Here is a 16,593-nt window from a genome sequence, read left to right on the forward strand (position 1 = left end):
GGATAATAGGTTGTGACTGTATGGGGTACACATGATTTTGTAAACAATGCCCATCCAATAACGGAAGGTCCTCCAATCAGAAGGCGGCAGGAACTATGTAGCTTGACGTCGGGCGGTAGGAGGCGGAGCCCCTGATGAGTCTGGCGTGAGGACGAAACGCGCGTAGGGCGGAGCTATACGTCTGACGTTGTAAGGAACTAGGAAGTGTGCGGACCGGCCGGTCAATCTTGGAGCACACGAGACGGAACCCTGTGACCGAATAAGGAGGCGGAACGGGGGAGCGCGGACTTAGTAACACGCACCCGGGAACCAGGCGGATGGGCATTGGACAGCCATTTGTATGAGACACGCGAGAATTACCTCTGAAGGCGTAAGTGAGATTGCTATTGCGCACAGAGATATTGTCAACAGTAATACGCTATATGCGGTTGTTCTCTTTTTATGTTTTTATGGAGCAAGTTTTAACAGTGATAATAAAGGAAGGACCTTATGAGAGGCCTTTTTCAAACTACTGAGGATCGTATTCTTGACTGGTCACAACATAGAGCGCAGTTTCCACCTGTGATAAGAAAGGTGGGCTACATCTGGTGAGCAGTGTGGCTTGAAATAGGCTGAAGTGGCACGGTTGATGGGTGTTGACACAGAGGCACGGTGTTTGCAGTACCATGATTGTTCTATTGTTTGAACTGTATTACCCTATGTGGAGTTCCTCTCTTTCTCTTTAGAAATAACCGGAATTGGATATAGTACTGTACCTAAAACCCATCTGAAAATATAATCTGGTGAGCATCTAGCGAGAGGGGTGAGGGAGAGAGATTGATAAACCACCTGTAGCACAAATCACTGGTGATTGTGGGAGCTGGATTAGCTGAATATACAGACTGAACGATATTGCCCTATGTGGAGTTTGTTTTTCTTACAGGAGTGGAGAGCGCAGCAACATCTTTGAAATATATCATCCTATTACTGGACTTTTTTTGCAGCGAGCCCATTGACTGTATATGTAAAGGGGTAATCATTGTATAACCTGTGGCGCAGTGTTTTAAAATTTGTCCCCAGGGCACTGACCGCTCCAGGGCCCCCCGCACCACCAGACCCCCCAGGTGGCCTCCCTCTGACTGCTCCCCATGGCCCTCGGCATGTTAGTTCTGCATTGAAATATCTCACCTGTCCCGGCGGCCGCTCCATCCCTATAGAGCTATCAGCCACACATTGGAATCAAGTTAATTCCGAAAACTTGTCATACATGACTTATTTTTCAACTAATTAATAAAAAAATAATTTTTAGCACATTTACAAGCAAAATAATCACTAAAAGTAAGTTGTTCCTGATTAACTTCTTTTCAGTATTACTTTTCTTACCTCAATTATACAGTATTATCTTGTTATAATGAACTTGGGTATATACACATTCAGGTGTAGTAAACTCCCTCTCCAGGTCCCGCCCAATCTCCATTATAAGTCTATGGGAGCAACGCCTGGTATAGTAAACCTGGATATAATAAAACTTCTGTTATAGTAAATATGTTTTTTGGCCCCTACGTGATGCTGACTCTGGATATAGTTAACAGTGGGCGGTCCATGCATCATGTGTCAGTGGGCGGTGCATGCATCATATTTCAGTGGGCGGAACATGCAACATGTGTCAGTGGGCGGTGCATGCTTCATATGTCAGTGTGAAACCCCTGGTCAGCTGCTCTCTTCAGGCACATGCTGCAAATCCCGCCCACGGAGGTATCGGAGCCACTCACAGGTAGCGAGTGGCTGCCTCTATTCAATGACGGCTGCAACATTTAGGGAGCCCTGGATACTGTACCAGTGATATGTCCAGCATGGCTATGCAGCCCTAAGGTACACTTAATCTTGTAGTCCACCAAATGTGCAAGTGCTCGGGAGGACACAGTTTATCCTTTGCAGCAGAGAATGCACCAGGGCATGCTGGGCCATTTCTAGGACAATTTCTGATATAGTAAACTTCTGATATAGTAAACCACTTTTCCCAGTGCCTTGGAGTTTACTATAGCAAGGTTATACTGTATTATTTTTCAACTCTTTGGGAACTTAAAAATGTAACATAGAGAAGGTGGAAACAGATAAAAACAGGTTAAAAACTGTGTGAATCACACCCAATGTGTTGAAATCAGGGCAGGGCCAAGGCAGAGGTTAGAGAGGCTCCAGCCTCAGGGCGCAGTGTTGGAGGGGGCGCACAACTCACTCAGCTATCATTCCTCTATTTGAAGCAGAGAGAAATAAGAACAGGGAATACATGGCAGTGACTCCATGCCAGATGGCTATTACAAATCGTTGTACTTCTTCCTCTGCATGAATGCCTTAGTGGATTTTGACCAGTGTTTAGGGTCGTTGTCTTGTTGAATGATCCAGCTTTGGTGCAGCTTCAGCTCTGTCACTGGTTCCTGGACATTGGTCTCCAGAATCTGCTGATACTGAGTGGAATCCATTCGGCCCTCAACTTTGACAAGATTCCCAGTCCCTGCACTGGCCACACAGCCCCACAGCATGATGAAACCACCACTATACTTTACTGTAGGTAGCAGGTGTTTTTCTTGGAAGCTGTGATCTTTTTCCTCCATGCATAACGCCCCTTGTTATGCCCAAATAACTCAATTTTAGTTTCATCAGTCCACAGCACCTTGTTCCAAAATGAAGCGGGCTTGTCCAAATGTGCTTTAGCATACATCAAGTGGCTCTGTTTGTGCTGTGGGCGGAGAAAAGGCTTCTTCTGCATCACTCTCGCATACAGCATCTCCTTGTGTAAAGTGCGCTGAATGGTTGAATGATGCACAGTAACTCCATCTGCAGCAAGATGATGTTGTAGGTCTTTGGTGCTGGTTTGTGGGTTGACTCTGACTGTTGTCACCATTTGTCACTGTCTATCCAAGATTTTTCTTGGTCTTCCACTTCGAGCCTTAAAGGATACCCGAAGTGACATTTGACATGATGAGTTAGACATGGGTATGTACAGTGCCTAGCAATCAAATAACTATGCTGTGTTCCTTTTTTTCTTTCTCTGCCTGAAATAGTTAAATATCAGGTATGTAAGTGGCTGACTCAGTCCTAACTCAGACAGGAAGTGACTACAGTGTGACCCTCACTGATAAGAAATTCCAACTATAAAACACTTTCCTAGCAGAAAATGGCTTCTGAGAGCAAGAAAGAGGTAAAAAGGGTCATTTCTGATCAGTGAGGGTCACACTGTAGTCACTTCCTGTCTGAGTCAGGACTGAGTCAGCCACTTACATACCCGTTATTTAACTCTTTCAGGCATAGAAAGAAAAACAGGGACACAGCATAGTTATTTGTGTGCTAAGCCCAGTACATACCCATGTCTATCTCATCATGTCACATGTCACTTCGGGTATCCTTTAACTTGAACTGAGCCTGAGGTCTCCCATTTCATCAATATGTTCCTAACTGTGGAAACAGACAGCTGAAATCTCTGAGACAGCTTTCTGTATCCTTCCCCTAAACCATGATGGTGAACAATCTTTGTCTTCAGGTCATTTGAGAGTTGTTTTGAGACCCCCATATTGCTACTCTTCAGAGAAAAATAAAAGAGGAGGGAAACTTACAATTGACCCCCTTAAATACTCTTTTTCATAATTGGATTCACCTGTGTATGTAGGCCAGGGGTCACTGAGCTTACCAAGCCAACTTGAGTTCCAATAATTAGTTCTAAAGGTGTTGGAATCAATAAAATGACAACAGTGCCCAAATTTATGCACCTGCCTAATTTTATTTAAACAATTATTGCACACGTTCCGTAAATCCAAGAAACTGCATTTCACTTCTCAAATGTCACTGTGTGTGTCTCGTATATGATATATTTAACTGACATGTTTTATCATAACAACCAACGATTTATACAGGAAAATCATGACAATTAACAAGGTTGCCCAAACTTTCGCACCCCACTGTACATACACCGGCAATGTCGGGTCTTCAGCTAGTTTGCTTGTAAAAATAAAAGAAGATGCATATTTTTCTGGTGGGAACGGATGTGATATTGGTTAGATCAGGGTAACCCTTGTTGTGTACCACCTCCAGAAGATTACACTAACTGGATCTCGGAGCTGACCATTTATAGGCTGAAATGTATCTCCAGGTGATGCAAGCAATCTTCCCAGGAAATCATGTAATTTGCTCCTTCCTATCAAATATGTTGACAACCTTCCATGTCTATTCACAGGTGTCAGCCATACAGGCTGCCTGAATACACAACTAGTCTGGTGATTCACACAGTTTCCTATTTTGACAATGACACAAATACACTTCATTATACACATTCTCTGTCTCTATACACATCACCTGTCTGGCCCCAGTTTCTCTTATGTCTTAGAGATCTAGTACACAAATAAATACTGCACTCATGCACAATGATAAAAGATGCCTCAGTTAATTCCAGCACAAAAATAACACATCAGACTGTTCACTTCAGATCACATCTGATGGAGCGCTCCTCCTGTGTGTGTTTCACTTAATCAGTCTTATATTGATAATATGAGTAGGCGCTTGTCACAGGAGCCCTGGTGGCTGGAACGCGAAATGCCTTCCAAACGGTTCCAGCGCACAGATCGTGCAAACTGTGGTCGCAGTCAATGCGCAGAAACCGTTGAGAGTTGGCCGCAGACAAACCAGAAGGGAGCCTGTGAGGTTACGGTAATTACAACTTACACACTATTTCAGGGTATATCTGCCACCACCACTGGTATGGGCCAGTGGTCCCTACCGACTGACTGATCCTGCAAATAAAACGCGCTGTATTCTGTCTAGATATCAATAATAGTAGCGACTCCTCAGAGACCTGAGTTCAGTTTCTGTGTATGGCTGTATAGCAGGTGTAGCGGAACAGTAAACGACTTTGATAAAGTCTTTATTTACGTGCAATATAAATAATTAATATATACAGAAAATTATTAAAATCAACAATTATTGAGACATTAGATAACGCAGTATGAAAAGAAAAGGATAAAATACTTAGGTTCATGGAAGATGTCCTTTTGTGGGAAAACTTGTAATGTTCAGTTTCAGCAAAATTCTTTTGTTGAAGATCAGAGCAAAGTCCAAACAAGATGGCCGCTAGCCATGTGTCCTCTGGCTGGCAGCAGACAGGCTCTCATACAGATGGAATTTGGAGGACTGAGGTCCGCCTGCCGGCCATGTGCTTTTGATGAAGCTGTGGCAATGCCGTCCCCCTCTGAGTTACCAACAGTGGTGGCTCCAGGAATTTTTTTTAGGGGGTGCTATGCAGGTGCTGGAGCAATTTCCGGGGGAGCTGACGACCCAAAAAATGGGTGTGGCTACAACCTGCGGGGCGCTAAAAAATGGGCGTGGTCATGACGGATGAGGGCGGGGCTAACTGTAATTTAAAGTGAACCCAGGGTGAGAGTGATATGGTGGCTGCCATATTTATTTCCTTTTAAACAATTCTAGTTGCCTGGCAGCCCTGCTGATCTATTGGCTGCAGTAGTGAACTGAATTATACCAGAAACAAGCATGCAGCTAACCTTGTCAGTTCTGACAATATTGTCAGAAACCCCTGACCTGCTGCATGCTTGTTCAGGGTCTATGGTTGAAAGAATTAGAGGCAGAGGACCAACATGGCAGCCAGGCAGCTGGTATTACTTAAAAGGAGATAAATATGGCAGCCTCAATATTATTCTCACCTCGGGTTCCCTTTAAAAGTGCAACGCAAAGACAGAGAGCCCAAGTTTTGGTGACCCTTTCCCCAGAAAATTCACATAATTGTGCAGGTTTTCTCAAGAAAATACACGTAATGTGAGCATATTTGAACAAATATAAAATATAGAGAAACCGAGAGCCCAATATAGTGTAGTATGTCAAAACATAAGTGAAGTAAGGCAAATCAGTGAGAAGAATATACTCACAAACGTGGGTTACCACACAGGCAACCACTGTATAAGCAGGTGAGGAGATTAGACCTGTCCTCACTCAGGATTAAGAAGTCGCTCTCTGTAGATGAGAAAAAGGGGTAGATCACCCCTCCACCAGGGGTGGACACGGTATAGCAGTAGGAGAACAGAGGCGCCAGCAGGATAAAAGTGGATAAAAACTTTAAAATTTGCTTGGAGGAAGTGGTGGACTTACCTCCATAAAGGTACCATATAATAAATGTGATTACTATTATAAAGACAGTCTTTCGTGTCTGCTTTATGGAGGTAAGTCCACCACTTCCTCCAAGCAAATTTTAAAGTTTTTATCCACTTTTATCCTGCTGGCGCCTCTGTTCTCCTACTGCCATATTTGAACAAAAAACACGTTCAATGACCCCAATATGCACAATCGTTATCAGATATGACCCCAATATGCACAATCGTTATCAGATATGACCCCAATATGCAAAACCGTTATCAGATATGACCCCAATATGCACAACCGTTATCAGATATGACCCCAATATGCACAACCGTTATCAGATATGACCCCAATATGCACAACCGTTATCAGATATGACCCCAATATGCACAATCCTTATCAGAGATGACCACAATATGTACAATCCTCAGCAGATCTGACCCCAATATGCACAATGCTCCGCAGATATGACCACAATATGCACAATGCTCCTCAGTTCTGACCCCAATATATGCACAATGCTCCGCAGTTCTGACCCCAATATGCACAATGCTCCGCAGATCTGACCACAATATGCACAATGCTACGCAGATCTGACCCCAATATGCACAATGCTCCGCAGTTCTGACCCCAATATGCACAATGCTCCGCAGTTCTGACCCCAATATGCACAATGCTCCGCAGTTCTGACCACAATATGCACAATGCTCCGCAGATCTGACCCCAATATGCACAATGCTCCGCAGATCTGACCCCAATATGCACAATGCTCCGCAGTTCTGACCCCAATATGCACAATGCTCCGCAGTTCTGACCCCAATATGCACAATGCTCCGCAGATCTGATTCCAATATGTACAATGCTCAGTAGTTCTGACCCCAATATATACAATGCTCAGCAGTTCTGACCCCAATCAGCAGCACCACCTGAAAAAGAAAAGAAAAACCCATTTACTCACCTAGTCAGAAGATCTCCTGTTCCGACCTCCTCCTCCCCCGACCTCCTTGTGGCGCGCAGCTCAGCTCCCACGATCCTCTTCCTTCCTGCAGCAGCTTGCATTACCCGGCAAGCAGGGCTATGGGAAAATGGCCGCCCGAAGCCCTGCACTGCAGACTCCAAGTCTGCAGAGCAGGGCTTCGGGCGGCCATCTTACCGTAGCCCTGCCTGCTGCTCCGGGCTGCCGCTGTGAACTGACTCGGCGTCTCTTAGACGCCTGAAGTCAGTTCACGCCAGGGGGTGCTTTGGGGGTGCTTGGACAAATTTAGGGGGTGCTTGAGCACCCCCAAGCACCCCTCTGGCGCCGCCACTGGTTACCAACCAACCACAGTTCAAGTCCTTGGGGAGAGATTTAGGCTTCTAAAATGCCGTAACTCATAAACGGTACATGTCATATTTAGGTGGATAGCAGATTCCTGATTGTCAGAAAATACCGATTAATATGACATCAGACATGGCTAAGGCAGCGGGTCAGGTTCCTGAGAAGATTCATACCGCAATAACTGGACAAGATATTGCCATGAATGTTATATCAGCGCGTTGGGCAGACTTTAACGAATAAGACTATATGAGTTTTATAGCTGTGCGATATACGGTCTCCAAATAATAGGTAAGAAACCATACATCACATGCATTCATATCTGTCCTTGTCGGTGCCTCCCTGGCTGGCTTCTCAGGGCCCCCCTGGGGAGCCAGCTTCCTGGCTCTTTTCATGGAGCCATTTGACTGTGGGGGGAATGAGCTGGTCCCTGCAGGGAATCTGGCCACGTGCGACATTCCTGAGGGGTGAGGGGAATGCTTTGCTCACAGGGGGACAGATCTCTGGTTTAACAGAATACAAAAATGTCATTTTCTGATCGCTTGCACGACTACACAACCAATCTAGGTCTAGCACGTCAATGGCAATCTGCATTAATAAACCGATTGCGATTGCGTTCTCGTTTCTCATGGCTGTTCCGTGACACCTCCCCCTCCTAATGCTGTGTAGGGGGGTGTCACCAAGACATCCTCCGTAGCAGCCATTGGTGCTGTTGGGTCTAGTTCCCCCTGACACCGGGACAGCCCATCTGCGTTTTGGTGTCGGTTAACCTGGCTGATGGGTCTCGAGCTGCCGGTACGGCGGGAAAACCCATTAGAGCCTGCGGCTCAGTTCACCTGGACAGGTCGTTGTCCGCTACCCTCAGGCTTGACCCGACATGGACCATGGACAGGGCATTTGCGCCACTGTGTTCGGACGCGGCGTCTGCCAGGACTGCTGACAATGGGCAGTAGGTTGGGTAGGTCAACAGCCAGCCCACACAGGGTTTCCTGCTAAGTGGCTGTGGACCTAAGGGAACCTCGCGGGAATCCCTGGACCTTCCCAGCTCCTGACAGACGGCACATGCTTTGCAGTAGTTTGCTACATCCCTGTTCATCCTGGGCCAATAAAACTGTCTCCGAATACAGGCAAGTGTCTTGCGGACACCTGAGTGCCCTGTCAGAGGATTAGCATGTGCGGATTTCAGCACATGTCCCCTGAACGCACTCGGGACCACAAGCCATTTGGTATTCGCCTGCGGCTTACCGGTAGGGGGCTGTACAGACCCACTGTACAGTCTCCCACCCTCCCAGTACACCTTGAAAGTGGCCCCGTCTGCGAGGGACTCAGAGGCTTGCTGCCTGAGTGCCTCCAGGCTTGGGTCACTTCGTAGTGCTGCTGTGAGTACAGCGCTGTCAGTTTCAACCAGCTGGCCAATGACACATGAAGTCAGCGGCTGAAAGGTCTCTTTGCTGGGGTCTGTACTGAACGAGGAGTTCAGTGCTGAGCCCACAATTCTGGCAGCACCCTGGGTGACTGCTAGTACAGGCACATCATTGTCATTACAATAATCAACATTCTTTACATCATTGACACCTGCATTCATGACATTGACAGGTATAGACACATTTTCATTACAGACAGGTTGTACATTAAACTCAGGTACAGTTACATCATCACGACAGACAGTTTGTGCATCAAACTCAGGTGCCTTTGAAGCAGGCACTATTGAACCCGGTATAAGAATATATTATAACCCGCACACCAAAATTGAGTTGCAAAAAATCTTTGTATTAAATATATATCAAAAAGTGAAAAATCTCATATACAGACAATATCGCACAAGCTGAGACATACAGAATATACACTCTGTCAATAGTGTTACATCACAGCAGTATCTTAAACACCATCAGCGTTTCAATCATGTACAGCAGTATATATAGCAAACAAAGAGCAAAGTGATGCTGGGGATGCCAAAACGATAAACAGCTGTGGTGTTAACACAAACAGATCCCGGAACTGCAGTGGAAAAGTCCTTATAGAGAATACATGCAGTGAGCTTGTGAGCTTACCATACCTAGCACCCAGGTGCATGATTGGCTTTTTGCTTAGCTTTTGCTTGATTTGTGGGCGTGCATACCTTATTTTTATACAGTACTATTGAACCCGGTACCCTTGAACTGGGCACATTCAACCCACCTCCCCCTGGTGCCCCCCCCCCAAGTGTGTAAAGTACCTGGTGGTGGGCGGAGAGTCCGTCTCCTTCCATGAGCGAAAAGGCGGTTGTGGCAGGTTCGTAGTAGGACACAAGCTTGCCCAAATCAGTCCCCAGCAACACAGGGACTGGGAGATCCTTCACAACCCCAACAACCCTTTCTTGAACCCCAACCCCCCAGTCGAGCTTCACTCTCGCTTGAGCTATGTGTAAAAGGTTGCCCTCTACTCAGGGCCGGGCCGAGGCATAGGCTGGAGAGGCTCCAGCCTCAGGGCGCAGTGTAGGAGGGGGCGCACAATTCATTCAGTTGTCATTCCTAATTGTGTACGAAGCAGAAAAAAATAAGAAAAGGGGATACATAGCAGTGACTGCACGCCAGATAACTAGATATTAAGGTGTTGGGGAGGTTGTGGGCCCTGTGGCCCTCTTAGTCTAATAGCAATCAGTGTGTGATGGCTGGGGTGGAAAGATGGAGGGGCGCACTTTGGTGTCTCAGCCTTGGGTGCTGGAGGACCTTGTCCCTGCTCTGCCTCTACTCCAGTAAGGGCAAGGGATCGGCTGGAGCTGATGCTCTCCTTTGGTACAAGGTGTGAGTGAACTAACGTGATGTCAGCTCCGGTGTCTCGAAATCTGGTGACAACCTTGTCGTTCACTCTAACAGGCTGCTGCTGGTCGGTCCGGTCGCGGATTTCCTTTCCGCGGGCAAACAGAACAAAATCTGATGATCCAGGCTGTGGTTCGCTGGCTGGTTGCCTCTGCTGTGGGTGAGGTACAGGTGATACAGATGATCCAGGTGCTGGTGGTGTCTGCCTCCGCTCCGGACAGTCGAATTTCATGTGTCCGGCTGGCGGCAGTAGTGACAGGTGACCCCCTCAGGTGCTGCAGGCCTGGGCGCAGCAGCTGCGCTCGGTGACCTCTGTGGCTGACGGCTCACAGGGGCAGGAGAGTCTGCAAGAGTATTGGGCTGACCTCCCCTCCAGCTGGATGGTGCAGTTCTGCGTGTATCAGACACTCGGGTAGTTGTAAAGGTTTCAGCGAGGTCTGCAGCGACAGTTGCTGACGCAGGCTTGCGCTCAAGCACAAACTGTCGTACATCAGCAGGGCAAATGTTCAGAAACTGTTCTAGGACTATCAAGTCCTCCAGGACATCATAAGACCCTTTGGTGAGGCCTAAAGTCCACTGGCGGAGTGTGGTGAGCAAGCTGCTGACCACATCTCGGTAAGAATCAGAAGACTTTTTCTGCCAGGACCTGAACTTTTTGCGATAGGCTTCTGGCGTCAGCTGGCATTTGGTAATGATAGCGTCTTTTATAGCAGCATAATCATTATCCTTCTCCGCAGGCAATTCTGCGAAGGCATCAAGCGCTTTGTAGCGCAGCAAAGGTGTCAGATGTCTGGCCCACTGGTCTTGGGACAGACGATACTGACGGCATGCTTTTTCAAAAGACCGCAAAAACAAGTCAATGTCAGTGTCTTTTTCAATATTAGCAAATTTAAATTTTGCACTTACGGGTGATGCTCCTTTAGCAGGGAGGCTGGGCGGCGAACTCCGGCTGGCCTGTTGCACTTTTTCCATGTTTACCTCATGCTGTCGGAGTTCCCATTCCTCCCGCCCCGCGGCAGCCACGGCAGCAGCCTTGCGTTCTGCAGATTGGAGCTCCCATTCCTCTCATGTTTCTGCAGCCTGGCACTCTTCTCGCTTTTGCTCCGCCATGTACTGCAGGTACTTGTCCAGGTCAGTGTCCATCAGCTTTTGTAATGCCAGCTGCATTACCGAGTCAGCACAAAAGGACATTCCAGTACTGGCTGGTTCCGGGCGAGTACTTTCATAAACTCTGGGATTGGGGTTCACACTGACAGTCTCCTGCGTAACTGTTGCCGCATTGCCTGCAGGATGCTCAACCTCTGTACGCTCAGGATCTTCAGTCTCTGGTTCCCTTCGACTTGAGTCAGATGGGCCGGCATCCACTTCAGCGGACACACCCGGCTCCCACAGTTGCTGGGTATCCCAGTGAAACAAGTCCGTTACCAGGTCCTGTTGTTTCTTGCGGCCGATGTCAATGCCTCTCGCTTGGCAAAGATTTTGCAGGTCCGCCAGGCACATGTTCTTGTAGTTCCCGGACATTTCCATGCCAAATAAAACAAAACTTTTGGGGATGGGTACTGGCTACACAGTCTCTCTGTATATGTAAAAAATATATTGCATTCCAGCTACACCAACAAATTAGTTCGTTTCTTAATAGCGCTAGCGCTATCTTAGATACTTTTAGCACAACACAGATCACAACCACTGCCAAACACTGTCACAGGAGCCCTGGTGGCTGGAATGCGAAATGCCTTCCAAACGGTTCTAGCGCACAGATCGTGCAAACTGTGGTCGCAGTCAATGCGCAGAACCCGTTGGGAGTTGGCCGCAGACAAACCAGAAGGGAGCCTGTGAGGTTACGGTAATTACAACTTACACACTATTTCAGGGTATATCTGCCACCACCACTGGTATAGGCCAGTGGTCCCTACCGACTGACTGACTGATCCTGCAAATAAAACGGTTAAAACACGCTGTATTCTGTCTAGATATCAATAATAGTAGCGACTCCTCAGAGACCTGAGTTCAGTTTCTGTGTATGGCTGTATAGCAGGTGTAGCGGAACAGTAAACGACTTTGATAAAGTCTTTATTTACATGCAATATAAATAATTAATATATACAGAAAATTATTAAAATCAACAATTATTGAGACATTAGATAACGCAGTATGAAAAGAAAAGGATAAAATACTTAGGTTCATGGAAGATGTCCTTTTGTGGGAAAACTTGTAAAGTTCAGTTTCAGTTTCAGCAAAATTCTTTTGTTGAAGATCAGAGCAAAGTCCAAACAAGATGGCCGCTAGCCATGTGTCCTCTGGCTGGCAGCAGACAGGCTCTCATACAGATGGAATTTGGAGGACTGAGGTCCGCCTGCCGGCCATGTGTTTTTGATGAAGCTGGTTTGGGGGTGTGGCAATGCCGTCCCCCTCTGAGTTACCAACCAACCACAGTTCAAGTCCTTGGGGAGAGATTTAGGCTTAAACTTCTAAAATGGCGTAACTCATAAACGGTACATGTCATATTCAGGTGGATAGCAAATTCCTGATTGTCAGAAAATACAGATTAATATGACATCAGACATGGCTAAGGCAGCGGGTCAGGTTCCTGAGAAGATTCATACCGCAATAACTGGACGAGATATTGCCATGAATGTTATATCAGCGCGTTGGGCAGACTTTAACGAATAAGACTATATGAATTTTATAGCTGTGCGATATATGGTCTCCATATAATAGGTAAGAAACCATACATCACATGCATTCATATCTGTCCTTGTCGGCGCTTCCTGGCTCTTTTCATGGAGCCATTTGACTGTGGGGGGAATGAGCTGGTCCCTGCAGGGAATCTGGCCACGTGCGACATTCCTGAGGGGTGAGGGGAATGCTTTGCTCACAGGGGGACAGATCTCTGGTTTAACAGAGTACAAAAATGTCATTTTCTGATTGCTTGCACGACTACACAACCAATCTAGGTCTAGCACGTCAAGGGCAATCTGTCCTATGGAGATTAGAGGTGAGAGGATTAGTGGCCTATTCTGTCCTATGGAGAGTAGAGGAGAGAGGACTAGCAGCCTGTTCTGTCCTATGGAGAGTCGAGAAGAGAGGATTAGTGCCCTGTTCTGTCCTATAGAGTAGAGGAGAGAGGACTAGCGGCCTGTTCTGTCCTATGGGGAGTAGAGAAGAGGGGATTAGTGGCCTGTTCTGTCCTATGGAGAGTAGAGAGGACTAGCAGCCTGTTCTGTCCTATGGAGAGTAGAGGAGAGAGGACTAGCAGCCTGTTCTGTCCTATGGAGAGTAGAGGAGAGAGGATTAGCAGCCTGTTCTGTCCTATGGAGAGTAGAGGAGAGAGGGCTAGCAGCCTGTTCTGTCCTATGGAGAGTAGAGGTGAGAGGACTAGCAGCCTGTTCTGTACTATGGAGAGTAGAGAAGAGAGGACTAGCAGCCTGTTCTGTCCTATGGAGAGTAGAGGAGAGAGGATTATTGGCCTGTTCTGTCCTATGGAGAGTAGAGAGGACTAGCAGCCTGTTCTGTCCTATGGAGGGTACAGGAGAGAGGACTAGCAGCCTGTTCTGTCCTATGGAGAGTAGAGGAGAGAGGACTAGCAGCCTGTTCTGTCCTATGGAGAGTAGAGGAGAGAGGACTAGCAGCCTGTTCTGTCCTATGGAGAGTAGAGGAGAGAGGGATAGCAGCCTGTTCTGTCCTATGGAGAGTAGAGGAGAGAGGGATAGCAGCCTGTTCTGTCCTATGGAGAGTAGAGAAGAGGGGATTAGTGGCCTGTTCTGTCCTATGGAGAGTAGAGGAGAGAGGACTAGCAGCCTGTTCTGTCCTATGGAGAGTAGAGGAGAGAGGACTAGCAGCCTGTTCTGTCCTATGGAGAGTAGAGGAGAGAGGGATAGCAGCCTGTTCTGTCCTATGGAGAGTAGAGGAGAGAGGACTAGCAGCCTGTTCTGTCCTATGGAGAGTAGAGAAGAGGGGATTAGTGGCCTGTTCTGTCCTATGGAGAGTAGAGGAGAGAGGGCTAGCAGCCTGTTCTGTCCTATGGAGAGTATCAGGAGAGAGGATTAGTGGCCTGTTCTGTCCTATGGAGATATTGCGCATGCACTGTTCCCGGGATGCCTCCTTTATTGTGCTCCCATAGCTGGCAGCATTGTGTGCAAGTGTAGTTACAGTCGTAACGAGCTGAGCATGCACAGAACGCTTCCTGCCATGGGGTGGCATGTGAAGCAGACACATGGATGATACGTGTGTTCAGCCCTTCAAAGATTGTGATTTGCCTTGTGGGGGCAGAGGGGAGGGAGGGGGTCCAGTATGGGGCCCAAAAAATTCCGATGGCGGCCCTGGGGGAGATCAAGTAGCATGACCTGTGCTATGAAAAGGAGAGACGGTAAAAAGTGATGGTGGAGGTAATCAGTGTATAGGGGGTGGATGACCAGCATGTTCTGACCTGTGTAGAGTTCTTATCTCAGACAGACAAAGTCCAGACTGCTGACTAACACACAACATAAAGCTGACCCCCGTCCAGCATTGCGATCAGTTTATTCTCCTCTCCCCATCCCTGATCAGCTTCTACAATGATTGCTGTACAATCTGCTCTTATCTTCCTGCTCTGTGGAATTGCCCAATGTCAGGAGAAGATGTAAGTAACACGTGTGTGTGTACATATGCTTGCATGTGTGTATCCATGTCTTGTGTGTATTGTGTGTACATTGTACATGCATATTTTTGTATGTACAGTGAAAATATGTTTAGCGTGGAGGGCCAGCACTGCCATTGAGGCAAAGGGGGCAATTCCCCCAGGGCACAGGGCACTGACCGCTCCAGGGCCCCCCGCACCACCAGACCCCCCAGGTGGCCTCCCTCTGACTGCTCCCCATGGCCCTCAGCATGTTAGTTCTGCCTTGAAATATCTCACCTGTCCCGGCAGCCGCTCCATCCCTGTAGAGCTATCAGCCGCACATTGGAATCAAATTAATTCACAAAACTTCTCATAAATGACTTATTTTTCAACTTATTTATAAATGTATAAATTTTTCAGCACATTTACAAGCAAAATAATCAGAGTAAGTTGTTCCTGATTAATCTCATTTCAATATTACTTTTCTTACCTCAATTATACAGTATTATCTTGTTATAATGAACTTGGGTATATACACATTCAGGTGTAGTAAACTACCTCTCCATGTCCCGCCCAATCTCCATTATAAGTCTATGGGAGCAACCAGGGCCGGGCCGAGGCAGAGGCTGGAGAGGCTCCAGCCTCAGGGCGCAGTGTAGGAGGGGGCGCACAATTGATTCAGTTGTCATTCCCAATTGTGTTTGAAGCAGAAAGAAATAGGAAAAGGGGATACATGGCAGTGACTGCAAGTCAGATAACTAGAGATTAAGGTATTAGGGAGGTTGGGGGCCCTGGGGCGCCTCTTAGTCTAGTAGCGATCAGTGTGTGACGGCTGGGGGGAGGGATGGAGGGGCGCACTTTGGTGTCTCAGCCTTGGGTGCTGAAGGACCTTGTCCCAGTTCTGGGAGCAACGCCTGGTATAGTAAACCTGGATATAATAAAACTTCTGTTATAGTAAATATGTTTTTTGGCCCCTACGTGATGCTGACTCTGGATATAGTTAACAGTGGGCGGTCCATGCATCATGTGTCAGTGGGCGGTGCATGCATCATATTTCAGTGGGCGGAGCATGCAACATGTGTCAGTGGGCGGTGCATGCGTCATATGTCAGTGTGAAACCCCTGGTCAGCTGCTCTCTTCATGCACATGCTGCAAATCCCACCCACAGAGGTATCGGAGCCACTCACAGGTAGCGAGTGGCTGCCTCTATTCAATGATGGCTGCAACTTTTAGGGAGCCCTGGATACAGTACCAGTGATATGTCCAGCATGGCTATGCAGCCCTAAGGTACACTTAATCTTGTAGTCCACCAAATGTGCAAGTGCTCGGGAGGACACAGTTGATCCTTTGCAGCAGAGAATGCACCAGGGCATGCTGGGCCATTTCTAGGACAATTTCTGATATAGTAAACTTCTGATATAGTAAACCACTTTTCCCAGTGCCTTGGAGTTTACTATAACAAGGTTATACTATTTAAGCTCTTTGGGAACTTAAAATGTAACATAGAGAAGGTGGAAACAGATGAAAACAGGTTAAAAAGCTTTGTGAATCACACCCAATGTGTTGAAAACCAAGGCAGAGGTTAGAGAGGCTCCAGCCTCAAGGTGCAGTGAAGAAGGGGGTGCACAACTCACTCATTCCTCTATTTGAATCAGAAAGAAATAAGGGAATAAAACAGGGAATACATGGCAGTGACTCCAAGCCAGATAACTTGAGATTAAGGTATTGGGGGAGTTGGGGGCCCTGGTCGGCCTCTAAAGGTACAAATA

At 47.2% G+C, this 16,593-nt stretch overlaps 1 protein-coding gene across 3 annotated transcripts in view; it reads left to right on the top strand.

The window, feature by feature from the left end:
- Window positions 1-16,593, top strand: part of LOC137527945 (uncharacterized) — a 270,389-nt gene that overhangs the window by 21,423 nt on the left and 232,373 nt on the right. Inside the window, exon 1 of one of the 3 annotated variants that reach the window (XM_068249063.1) lies at window positions 14,744-14,845. The exons of the other annotated variants lie outside the window; for them this stretch is intronic. Within the exon in view, the coding sequence (XP_068105164.1) occupies window positions 14,781-14,845 (65 nt within the window). The 5' untranslated portion in view covers window positions 14,744-14,780. Of the gene's footprint in view, window positions 1-14,743; window positions 14,846-16,593 lie in introns of those variants that run through there. 3 annotated transcript variants of the gene reach the window in all.

This window comes from Hyperolius riggenbachi, chromosome 8 (assembly GCF_040937935.1).
Source record: "Hyperolius riggenbachi isolate aHypRig1 chromosome 8, aHypRig1.pri, whole genome shotgun sequence".
NCBI lineage: Eukaryota > Metazoa > Chordata > Amphibia > Anura > Hyperoliidae > Hyperolius > Hyperolius riggenbachi.